This window comes from Oratosquilla oratoria, chromosome 31, assembly GCF_046742065.1.
Source record: "Oratosquilla oratoria isolate Oo_2021 chromosome 31, ASM4674206v1, whole genome shotgun sequence".
Taxonomy (NCBI): Eukaryota; Metazoa; Arthropoda; class Malacostraca; order Stomatopoda; family Squillidae; genus Oratosquilla; species Oratosquilla oratoria.
In genome coordinates this window covers 22,423,430-22,436,606 of record NC_134807.1, presented here as the reverse complement: position 1 = coordinate 22,436,606, position 13,177 = coordinate 22,423,430, and the positions used below count along the sequence as shown (strand labels likewise).

Below are 13,177 nucleotides of genomic sequence, written 5' to 3'. Positions count from 1 at the left end.
AGCGACTCCCTTATGACCTTCTTGCTTCAGAAATAGGTCCCATTTACAACCTTGATGATTTTGTAAAGGTTTCACTTTCAAATTTCAGCTCTCTCTTCAAGAGAATTACTCAGTCTCTTTCTCTCGCTAAAGACGAGATGGCCCGTCTTCACAATAAAAATGCTAGAGAATCTAACATTACAGTAGGTGACATTGTATATGCCCAGAACCATTCTCCATCTTCCAAGCTTTCACCAAAATTTCTTGGTCCTTTCCGTGTCCTCGCACTAGAACCTACAAACAAAGTCAAACTAAAACACTTGCATTCAGACACAGAATCCATCATGCACCTGGACACCCTTAAGCTTTTCTCTCGAGGTGTAGACTGTGACAATGACACTCCGACTCCCGCAGAACCCCTTCCTCCCTCCCCTCACATTTCAACATCCCCTGTCTCCCACCCATATAATCTTCGCAACCGTCATACTTCTTGAACCTTCAATCCCTATAGCTGCCAAAAATGTTCTCCACTACCTTCCTTTATTAAATTAATGTTCCATGTATGTTCTCCATGTATATATATATAATGTTCATATGCCAGCATGTACTAATTGCATTTATATCTTTTGTACGTTACATTGTAAGTCGCTGGGGCCAGCTCCTTTCACGTGGCCGAGCGTTTATTGTATGCATGTATTGGTTAGAAATTAAACTACGTGTAGAATTAGATAAATGCGTAGTTTCTGTGTATGTGCGTGCGTGCGTGCTTTAGCGTGAGTTCCAGAGTTCTAGAAGTCGTTGTACCTGTTAATTATTTGTCATATAAATTGTAATGCGAAAGTTGAGTGAATGGGATATAGATCTTTATTACTATCAAATTTGAAGTTGTCATGTAACTGAAAGTGTGTAAATGTAAAATTCTGTATGCAAATGATTAATTGAAATAATTAGATAAATAAAAGTTAGCAACTGTTTTGGATAGGATCCCGAGTGCTTTGTCACGCAGCACTAATCAGATCATTGTGCGAGGTCGTCCTGTACGCATCAGTGCATTTCCGTGACTGTGGTGAAGAGTGGAAAGACGAAGTGTACCTTACTCGTACATTATATTAACTTTTGACGTGCAGCGTTTTACTTCACCTTATTGTTAACCGAAAAAACAATAGGTTGCCATTAGTGAAGCAGTGGGGGTAAACCAGCTTCTGTTGTTAGGCTCTGCTGTGAAGGTACTGTGTCTTCCTGCATTGCTTCTGACCTAGGTAATAGGGAGGGGACATACCCATATACACAAGTAAATGTTGTTTTTGTTGTTCTGCTATAATTTCAGTTTGGCATTTGGTATTGATAAGAATGATAATGAAATTCTATGATCAGAAATTTTTTGTGTTGGTATCTGTCAACATGTCAGAGTTCAGTGCCTTTTTCTGACACTTTAATACTTCAAATACCTGTCCATTTCTATCTGTCAATATACCAAGAGCTTTTTCCCCCTTGCAAGGGAGGTAGTTAAGGGGGTACGCGACACCTGGAGGTCATTTTCTAAAATATTTAGAGTAAAGAGCTGAAACTTCTCAGGTAAATAGGTATCCATATTGCCTACATTTTAGGTGAAGCAGAATGATGTATGTACACATGTACACATGTACGTATACCAGTAGCGACATTTAAAAGTGCACAGCACCATAATACGTAGACTAATTTGTTTTATATTTTGTCTGTGATTAGTCAGTAGGCACACCTAGGGCCGGTCATTGAGTAATTGAACAATTTCCTTTATACTTTTGCATACAGGCATTTCAATTTTAATGTCTGGCAAAAATCGTGAAAAATACAATTTTTTTGCTCTTGTTTCCATTATTACTCCGAACTCTTTCATCCTATTCAAAATATTCGAACGATCGGCCCTAGCAGTTACTAAAAGTAATATTCCCTGTAAGTTTCATCTAAATCTAATGTATATTAGATTTTTTATGATTAAAAAAAAGTAGAAAAATATCGAACGGAGATATGGCAACTTGAAATATGAATATATCTGTAACTTGCTTATAGTTTCACCAATTTGACTGATTTTTTCATGGCTTAATTCTTATTATATAATAAGTAAGTACAGTAAAAATTATCAACATATTTTAATTATAAGTACTTTAAATACTGAAAAACTAAAGTATAAGTATGTCACAGTAGTGACGACGCACAGACGACAACATCATATAATTTGCTTTTTTGCACCTTTGGCGGTTTCTTCATATGAAACCTCTCTGCTGGGGGTCTTCAGGGTATCTAAATCATTGGAAAGAGGTTTATTTTCCAGTAGTGGGCGCCTTCTCTTTCCTCATCAGATTCCCCTCGCCAATCTATGTTGGTAGGGCACCCCCTCCAGCATCATATGATGTCCCTTCTTCTTTCTTCTTCCTGTATAGCCTTGATCTTTTTCCTCTTGCTTTCTTCTTTGGATTTAATCTTCCTCTTTGAATTGTTTAGTCTAATGTTGTCCTTTACCTCTGTCACCGTCACAGAGGTGCAGGTGAGGGCGGTGGTGGAGTGAGAGAGAGGTGGTGAGATCTTTAGTCGTCTTTGACTGCTTGCCATCTTTAACTGCTGTTTTTTGTCATTGTGATGTTCTTTTGTTCTTTTTGCTACCCATGATGACTGTACTAAAGAGTAATATGTACTAGCTAAAGTAATAGATTGCAATGAGAGCTCATGAGACATGCGTACTTCCCTTTTCAGAGCTAGCCGGTAACTAACGCTTAGTTTCGCACAAAGTTGGCAAAATATTCTCCCTCCACCTTCCTCCCTTCCCCTCCACAATCGTATTGGCCGTTGATACACTGGGCGAGTGTAAATTCAATCAAATTTCAACGTTATTCGCTGCGCCTGAAGGTCCTAAGTGGCACGCCTCCTTCTAGTGTGGGTTGCGCCTTTAAATCTGTCCTTTTAAACCTCACCCAGGACCTTTAAATTGCGCGCGGCTGGAAAATTATTTGTCGGGATTTATTTCTAAGTGGTATACGAACATTTTGAACACAGTTTTGAAAAATGCCATATCTTGACCACATTCACCCCCCCAGGTGTCGTGTACCCCCTTAAGTCAGAGGCATGTACCTATTCCCACCCATTTCACTCCCTTCACCACCCTTTTTATCCCTCCCATCTCAGCTCCTCAGATTAGAGACCCAATTAGTAAATATAAATGCTGAGCAAATTTTCATAACATTGTAATTTTTCTGCATTGTTACTTGATACAGAAATATATAGTACTAGTTTTATATATTATGATGTACATGTATACAAGGAGGGTGGGTTAGGTTGGGCATAGAATGAGTGTGTTGTCTCCCACATTGCACAAGATTGTGATTGTGGACACAATGAATGCCCATCACTATAACTAATATTAATATGTCACATGTTACCAATTAACTCCAACACTGTCTTTTTGCAGAGTTTGGTGGCCGGTGGAAAATGTTGCATTATTATGCAAAGAACTTTTTTGCACCTGTCATTGCCTCTCCCTGGCAGGATCATGATCAAGTGAGTGACATTTTGTAATCAGACTTATATGATTTTTTTTTTTTTCTCTTTTTTTTTTTTTTCATTTTTCTTGACAGTCCATCAATATGTTGGCCTGGATCTTCCATTTATGAAGTCTGTAGGAACTGCCTTGGCCCACAAGTCATTCTTACTCATACTTACTCTGTTGGTTGTCAGGCTGGATGGCCCTTCACCGCTTTCACTATGCCTCTCCAGATGGTTCTATCTTCAGCCAATTCTTTCCAGTCCTCTCTTGGTGCCACCCTCTCCATGTCCTTTACTCCATCCATCCATCTGTACCTGGGTCTCCAGACTGGTCGTCTGCCCTCTACTACTCCTTCCATCACCTTCCTTGGTAGTCTGTCTGCCTCCATTCGTACGCAGCATCCAGCCCACCTTGCTCTTCTTCCCCGTATTTCATCCTGAATGTACAGTTGTCGGGTCTGATCTCTAATTCCACAGGTCATTCAGAGAAGATATTTTGTAGAATTGTCTGAGATGTGACAGTAACAGTAACATGCTCTTTTTATTTTTTCTGTTTGATGGTAGTATGTTAAACATATAGTGTCCATTACTAGGCCAATTCAATACAGTATTGGTATTTTTTTGGTGCTGGGTGGTGACTGAATGTATGAAGGATAGTATCATTATTATGCTACCATCAGTTAAAATTGGCTTTAAACTTGACTTTTTAAATGAGCAAATTACTTTTCCATGTTCCACAAATCAGTGCTTCTTTATGGAACACTGTCTTTCTTAACCTCTTCACTCCGGGGCACATCGCACGTCTGGAAGCATTAGCTGCCCGGTGTGCGATGTTGCGTCATAATAATCGCATTATAAAAAATAAAGTCAGTGCTCAATCGTTCGTTCTCTTTCACTCGTGAATTTTGATAACCATAGAAAATATGATGAAGCCAGTTTAGAGAGAATGGAGGTTACATAGGTACGACTACAATAAATATAATCAAGACGCCGACGTCGGCATCATTGCGTACCCACTTGCTCCTCATGACGCCTACATAGGCATCACCGTATGGAAGTGGTTAATACTATTCATACACATTGTCTTTTTACCCCATGCCATCTGGTTGATCTTTCATCCCACACTAGGAGATTTTTGATGATTATGCATGTACTCCTTTCATAATTCTGAAGACAGTAATCATGTCATTCCTTTCCCTAACATACATAAGTTATGTTTTCTACTTAACTTCTTAGCAATTTTTGCCCATTTTACATTTGGGACCACATTGTCTAGTTATTCCTATTACAGTAAGTCCTCGTTATACGATACATATGCGTTCCTGAAAACCTTACCGCAAATTGAAATTACCGTATACCGAACCCATTATAACATGTAATAATAGGATATGGGAGACATACCTTCTCCCTGCTATTTCCTCTTCAAAACACGAGTGGATACTGTATCTGTGAATTTTTCTTACCATAAATAGAATCGAGGGTAGTAATTACCAAATACCGTAACTGTGAATTTACTGGATAAAGAATTACCGTATAAGGAGGACTCACTGTATTACGTTAGGTTTCATGGTTCCCATAATGGTGTTCCATGACATTTTTCTTCTTCCCCTTCCCAAGACTGTCAACTACCTGACCAATGCCACCTGTGATATCTAGCTGTGTCAATAGAAATGTCACCGTTACATGCCATATCTTCTAGATCCTCTTATGCCTTTACTTATTTTTAGGAATGTCCCCTGTGAGGCTACTGAGAAAAGGATGCCTAGTCCCAATCCCCATCCTGCTTTTCTTGCCTCTTACAATTCAAGTGGGAATACTTGGTGGCAGCATTCTCCCCCCCACCACAGGGTAGGCGAAAAAAGGAAATGAATATTCAGAGAAGTTGTACAGGATATTAACAAGGGGTTGGGGGACAGCATAATGGAGGGACAGTCACATACATACATACATACATATACCAAGGCTTTTTCCCCCTTACAAGGGAGGTAGCCAAAAAGGGAAAGGCATAAAAACACTCCCACCCATTTCATCCCTAAATACACTCCACACCCCTCCCACCCTCCCTCTCATCTGAGCACCTCCTGGATGACGGGTCATCCCTGCACCCTGCCCACTGCCCACCACTTTTGTACTATGACTGTCCCTCCGTTATGCTGTCCCCCAACCCCTTGTTGCTGTCCTGTACCATTTCTCTGAGTATTCTCTTTCTGTGATGGGGGAATTCCCTGTGGTCGGGGAAAAGAATACTGCCACCAAGTTTCCCACTTGGATCGTAAGAGGCGAGAAGAAAAGGACGGGGAGAGGGACTAGGCATCCTTCTCCCTGTAGCCCCACGGGGCAAATTCCTAAAAAGGAAAGTGAAGGAAAGTGAAGGGACAGTCACAATATAATTAAAGTGTCATCATTTGTCTGTGAACAGAGTCCTCCTCTATCACAGACAAAATTATGTGTGTCTCTGGTCCATAGGGGTGCCCCATATAGACCCTAAAGTATCAACTGCATGTTACTTTACCACAATAACATGCAGCCAATACCCTAGATGGGTGGGAATGGTTTTTATACCTTTGTTTTCTGGCTACCTCCCTTATAAGGGGGAAAAAAAGCCTTTGGTATATGTATGTATGTACATACCATATCATAAAGAAAGAAAATTTTGACCCAGTCTTCCTTTCCTCCACAGGTAAAAGTGACTGTCATCAATGATCTTTTTGAGGAAGTGAATAATGTCCAACTCAAAGTTCAACTTCGACGATGGGATTCATTTGACCCTGTTCTGGAACTCGAGACACTACATATAGTGGTAAGGTTGTTTTTATTTTTAATTTATTTATTGTTTTGTTATGGAGTACATGACTACTAAAGAACTGAAAACCCAAGACAGAAGTAGAGTATGGCAAGGAATTACACCACCTAGCTGGATTTTTTGTTATTGTTATTATTATTATGCATGATGTACCCTAGGATGTAGGTGTACCTTGATGTGCTACCTCCATTATAAGGGGGGAGAAGCCCTTGGTATATAGATAGATAGTTATGTTAAATAATTAATTGTTGTCTTTAGTTTCACTAAGTGGTGAAGCTACAACCCCACAGTGGCTGGCAATGGTCCTTGAGCCCTCACACAGATCTCTTAGGGAAGAAACTTTGGGCTTTTGTCTGTGTTGTATTAGTGTATTTACCTAGTTGTACTTTACAGGAAGGGGAGCTATGCTTGTGGTGTCCCGTCTTCATATCTCGTTTTATCTAGACTGTTTTTAAATTCGTGTATTGTTTTTGCACACACCACTTTCTCATCTAACTTGTTCCAAATGTCTATTACCCTATGGGGAAAGCTGTTCTTTTTCAGGTCTCTTCTATAACTGTCTTTCTTGATTTTCTTTCTGTGTCCTCTTGTATTTCTACTATCCCATTTTATTAGATACTCTCTATCAATAGTTTCTATGCCTTTCATGATTCTATAAATTGTTATCAAGTCTCCTCTCTCTCTTGGGGGAATTGCTTTGTCACTGGTTGAAATATGAGGTGGGTAGTAGTTGCCAGTGGTCAACTTTCCATGTGTGTATATATCATCTGTACTGTATATACACACATATAACACAATAATAAATATGAAGTTCTCTCTATCCAATTGGGACCCCTGTGTCTCAGTCTGCATATGCTCTATATAGACATATACTTTTTTTGGAATCAGGATTTTTTTTTTTTTTTTTTTTTGGGGGGGGGCTACCCCCCATGTAAGGGGGAAAAATCCTTTGGTATATGTAGGATAATCCTGGGCTTGAAAATATGCCTTTCATATGGTTCTTGAACATCAAACATTGGGGTGAAGTCAAGATGAGGATTTGTTATACATGCATACATATATCAAAGGCTTTTTCCCCCTTACAAGGGAGGTAGCCAAAAAACAAAAGTATAAAATCCACTCCCACCCATTCTGTCCCCACATACTCCACTCCCAGTCAACCCCCTCCCTCCCTCTTACCTTGGCTCCTCCTGGATGATGGGTCATCCCTGCATCTCACCCACTGCCCTAGGTCAGAAGCAGTGTTGCAAGGCACAACACATCCATAGCAAGGCCACTTCATTTAATTGGCAACCCCTGCCCCTCTGTCCCCTCATGCAGAAAAAGAGAAGATGAGGAGAAATCCCTTCAGGCTGCGTTAAATTATTTTTCACACTCGCTCCCTCACCCCCATCCCCCACCCACTCCCTTTCATGCATTGCAGCATCATCCATTCACAACCATTCTCCATTCACCCCCTATCTTTTGTCTTCTCTTGTCCTTCCTCAACAGACATTCCCCTCTTTCCCAATGCCCCTTTTACCCCATCCACCCATCTCGTCCTTAGTTGCCCCCTCATATTGACTCCTTCCACCTCTGCTTTCCACACTTCTTTTACTAATCTTTCTTCACTCATTCTTTCCATGTGTCCAAACCATCCCAATACTCTTTCATCAACCCTATATCTCAACTCCCTTTCCACCCCCATTCTCCTCTTCCTCACCTCCTTGTTTCAAACTCCTCTCTTCTTCTCTTATGCTCCATGTTTCTTCCCCATACAGTGCTGTTGGCACAATCACTTCTTCATACAATCTCCCCTTAGCATCCATTCCCAAATATCTATTTCTCATTACACTTTTTAATCTAAGGCATGTACTCGGTTCTTTCAGTCTACCTTCTACTTCCACCTCCACTCCTCCCTTTCCTGCTACATTTGCACCGAAGTATGAAAACTATCTACTTCTAGTCTGCTGCCACTTTCTCCCCCTGTACATCTCATCACCCCACTTTTACTCACAGTTATCTTCAACTTTCTTCTTTTGCACACCTTCCCAAACTCTGTCACTAACTTCCTCAATCCCTCCTCTGATCCTGCCACAAGTGTATTGTCGTCAGCAAACAACAATTGGATTATCTCCCACGTTTCTCAATTTTCTTTAACCATCTTCAATTCCCTGGGCAGTGGACAGGGTGCAGAGATGACCCGTCATCCAGGAGGTGCTAAGATAAGAGGGAGGGTGGAGGAGTGTGGAGTATATTCAGGGATGGAATGGGTGGGAATGATTTTATGCCTTTTCCTTTTTGGCTACCTCCCTTGTAAGGGGGAAAAAGCCTTGGTATATGTATGTATGTAATTCCCAATGCATTATCCTTGCATTTACCTCTCACACCACCCCATCCATGTATAAATTGTGAACAGCCAAGGTGACAACACATCCCTGATGGAGTCCCATCTTTACCCCAAACCGCTCATTCTCTCCATTTGATTCTAACACAGACTGCCTATCTCTCTCTTTTACTCTCATCTGTACCACATCCATGCAGATTAAAAGACCCAAACCATAGGATTCTGGTTGGAAAACTCCTCCCAGACCCTCTTATGCCTTTACTTTTTTAAGAAATATCCCCTTTGGGGCTACAGGGAGAAGGATGCCTAGTCCTATCCTGTCCTGTTTTTGTTGCCTTTTATGACTCAAGTGGGAACACTTGGTGGCAACATTCTTTTCCCCCACCACAGGGTTTGGTAAAATAAGAAAATGAATATTCAGAGAAGTGGCACAGGACAGTAACAAGAGTTGGAGGACAGCATAACGGAGGGACAGTCACAGTAAAATATAGTATCATCATTCCTCTATGAATACAGATTTCCTCTACCACATAAAATGATGTGTGGTTCTGGTCCATAGGGGCACCCCATATAGACCCTAAAGTATCAGCTACATTCTACTGAGCAGCTTTTAACCTCACAATAACATGCAACCAATACCCCAGATGGGGTTATATGCTAACAAATTCTCCAAATGTGTTATAAATCTGAGACGGTAGGGTACTGATTAATACTTTATTATTATTGCTGTCTTTCATTTTGGGCCTCAGGCCCAATTAACCCTCTGCAAGAATTAGCTTAAAGAAAACATCACTAACTGCACTGATGATCTTTTTATGAAGATTTTCACGATGTCTAATTATAAACTTGGTTTCATTCCTGTTATCATTTCCATAGGCTTCAGAGTTCCTTTTCTCTTTACATTTACAGCCAGCAAACACTGCCCATGAAGTGGTCCAGTACAGTCTTCTGGATGATCTCAAACTTGATGTCCTCTGTTCGGACAACTCATTGTACTTTAAGCCTGAAGATAAATGTTTCATTTGGACTACCCTAACTGCTGGGAAGAGAGAACATAACAATTTCCTTTTACTTGGTTCTCCTAAGGATGCTGATATTAAGAAGGCTACCCTCAAGGTAATGTTAGATTATGATATAGAATTAAGTAAATGTGGATAGAATAGATCAAAGAGTATTGAGATGATATGGGCATATGGAATGAATGAGTGAGAAAATATAAGCAAACAAGAGTATGGAAAGCAAAAATGGATGGTATGAACTTGAGAGAAAGACCAAAACTGAGGTCAGGGTAAAGAGGGTATTGGATGCAAGAGGAATTTCTACTTAGTAAGGAAGAAAGAGTGCAAAACATAGGTGTGAATGGATAAAGGAATGATGTGGGCCAAATGGATATTCATGTTTTAATTTGGATATAAATTGTTGCCTTGAGTTTCACTTAGTGGAAAATCTGTACCCTTAAAATGGCTGGCAGTGGTCGTCAGGTCCTCCCATAGATCTCTCTGGGGAGAAACATTAGACTTTTCTGTGTTGTATTTGTGTGGGACTGTTTCCATGTGTGAAAAAATGTAAGAAATACAGTAGAAGTTTATAGAGAGATCCTGGGGCCGATGTGGAGACAAGTGTCAATCCCTCAGGGATGCATCTCCTGAGGGAGGTAAGGGGGCTGATGGGTTTTGAAAATTAACAACTTTGCTGTCCAGTTTATAGGACCATCACATGGTGGTACCTGTCATTGGTTCTGGGTGTTCATGTTTACCCCATATATTTTTTTTAGTGGTTTAGTGGAAGAGGTGGGCAGGTCATCATATAATCAAACAGTGGGAGTAAACAAGCTGTGGCTGTTGTGCTCTGCTGTGGAGGTACTGTGTCTTGCTGCACTGCCTTTAATCTGAGCATTGTGGTGCAGGACAGGGGTGAACTTTCATTCATGAGGTGCTAAGATGGAAGGGACAATGAAAGAGGTTCGATGGGTTTGGGATGGGTGTATGTTTTGACTCGACCACCCCTCATATAAGGGGGAACCCTTTGGTATGTGTATGGATACATTGTTTCTTTGAGTGAACATTGTCCGATATGATTATACTCTCAAGAAATTATTGATTCCAAATGATACTTATTAGTTGAACTGCTTTTCTGAACAGATAAAAGATGTTTCTGCAGACACCAGTGGCACCCTAGATGTGACCTTAAGCTCTGATGAAGTAGCTCTTTTCGTCTGGCTTGAAACACCAGAGGAAGGGGTATTTGAAGACAATGGGTTCATCATGCATAGTCAAGAGGTCATGGTCAAGTTCTATCCTAAAGATAACTTATTGGACCCAAGTCAGCTCAAACAGAATCTCAGAGTTTGGAGTCTGTCAGATACATACAATGAAGAAGATCACCAGAGGTTTAAGAAGAACAGTACTATGAAAAACAGAACTTTTTGATTACATGAAAATAATACTTACAGTGTCGGCTAGGAAGAGTGTTTTTCCTTTGTTTTTCATGCAGTCAGGGAAGGATGAAAAGATTTACACTGCATTTAAGAATGCCACCTCTTTATCTTCTAAGGAGAAAATCAGACAAATTCATTGACCCTCTACAATCGTAGCTTCATGATGGAGAAATGAAGGAGTAGAGAGGGGAAGATACATGAAAGTATGTTGGAAATCAAAGATTTATACTAGACTCTTTACATAACATCTTGTGGATTTCTCACTTCATTACACTGAAATATGTTACAGTCTGTTACATAAATAATTTCATATCTTTGTGTTTATGTAGCCTTGGTACTTATTTTTTTAATCCTTGTACATGTGGGGGGGAAAGAGAATTCTGCCACCCTGTTCTCATGTGTATAACAAAAGGCAACTCTGTATTTCCATCCTATAAAATGTTGAGGTATAAGAGGGTCTGGAAGAAAGACTCCAACCAGAACCATGGTAATTAGGTATTTAATTAAGCATAGATGTGATGCAGATGGGAGTATAAAGGAAGAAAACAGAGGTATATATGTGAGAAGAAAGATGATTTATTAGTGTTGAGTGAAACTAAGTTGAAAAGGAGTGATGAGTGAATTTGAGAGTGCAGTAAGGGTGTCAGAAGTAACAAGTGGTCAGAGGGAGGGAAGGAGTGATGAGATAAGAAAGTGTATGGTGGAGTGGAGGGAAGTGTCTTTAAGGATAATGTAGATGGAGGTGAAGTTGTGATGGGAAATATGGGCTTTTTTTGAGTGCATACAGTCCTAATAGGGAGAAAAATGAAAAGGAAAGGTAAACTTTTTTTGACTGAAAGCAATGTATAGAGTTTTGGGAGGAATAATGTAGCAGTATTGAAGGATCTCAATGTTAGAGTAGAAGATGAGCCAATAGATAGAATAGTAGGGAAGTTTGGGATGTCAGGTAAGAATTGCAGTTGAGAGATGTGTCTAGAAAGGGATTTTATGATAATAAAAACAGCATGAAGAGAGCCAAGCATAGGTACTGTATATAAGGGAAAGTGGTTGAGGGAAGGATGGTTGATAGAACATTAATGGACTATGTAGTGGCACCCAAAGGGAGGATTGAAAGTTCTGGATGTTGATGTTTTTTGGGGGAGAGAGAACGGAATTATCAGATAATTTTTTGGTACAAGGAAAATTGAGAGTGGAAGAAAGATGATGGAAGCAGAGAAGTATTGAGAATAAACAAATGAAATGAGAAGGATGAAGAGAGAATAGCAAGAGAAGCTTGGGGAAATGTGGGAGGTGGTGAGGGATAGGGGGAAATAGTATAAAAATGGGTATTTTTTAAGGGGGAAGTAATAAAGTGCACAAAGATGGTATGTGGAATGAAGAGGATGGGAGGAAACAGAAGGAGAGGCAGCAAGTGGCGAGATGATGAAATAAAGGTGGTGAAAGAAAGAAAAATCAAGCTAATGGAAATTGGCTGCAAAGTAGAAATAGGGAAGCATGTGAGAGGTACAGAAAGAAAAGAAGAGAAGTAGAATACAAGATGAGGGAGGCAATGAAGGGAGATGTAAAGTGCACTAAGAGTTTGATTTTTTTGTGGGGGAGGTGAATAGGAAGAAACTGGAAAGAGTGAAGGGGTTAAGTCAGGTACAGAGGAAAAAGTACCTGGTGCAGATAGATGTTAATGGAAGTGAAGGAGGTTTTAGGGGAGGATGGATAGAGTATTTCAGGGACTTATTGAATGTGGAGGAGGTTAGGGATTGACCGTAGCAATGGGAGATGCTAGAAAAATTAATGTGATGGGAGAAGAAAATTATGGGACTTTAAGAAAAGATAAAACCCAAAGAGCTATCCGTACATTTGGGTGACTGGATGTATTTCTGGGTGTTGCCTGTATGTGTTGAAATTTCTCCTGGGCATCCTATCCAGTAAATTTAAACAATATAAATAAGTATGAAAATTGTGGGCATTACATTCGACATTCCAACCAACGCTTCAAATGAATGCTTCAACTGGAAGAACTGTCAATACATTGAATGCCTATCTTAGCCTCAGGAACATCGTCCTCTAACAAATATATCCTTTGGAAATGAGTCGCATGTTGACATTGTTTACTCTTTTC

General features: G+C 40.1%; 1 protein-coding gene across 4 annotated transcripts in view; it reads left to right on the top strand.

The window, feature by feature from the left end:
- The window catches only part of beta-Man (beta-mannosidase), a 71,822-nt gene extending 60,447 nt beyond the window's left edge, over positions 1-11,375 (top strand). For all 4 annotated transcript variants that reach the window (XM_076213417.1, XM_076213416.1, XM_076213418.1 and 1 more), the window contains 4 exons: positions 3,422-3,510; positions 6,176-6,295; positions 9,534-9,740; positions 10,766-11,375. In XM_076213417.1, the coding sequence (XP_076069532.1) occupies positions 3,422-3,510; positions 6,176-6,295; positions 9,534-9,740; positions 10,766-11,053 (704 nt within the window). In that variant the 3' untranslated portion in view covers positions 11,054-11,375. The remainder of the gene's footprint in view (positions 1-3,421; positions 3,511-6,175; positions 6,296-9,533; positions 9,741-10,765) is intronic.
- The last annotated feature ends 1,802 nt before the right edge of the window (positions 11,376-13,177 follow it).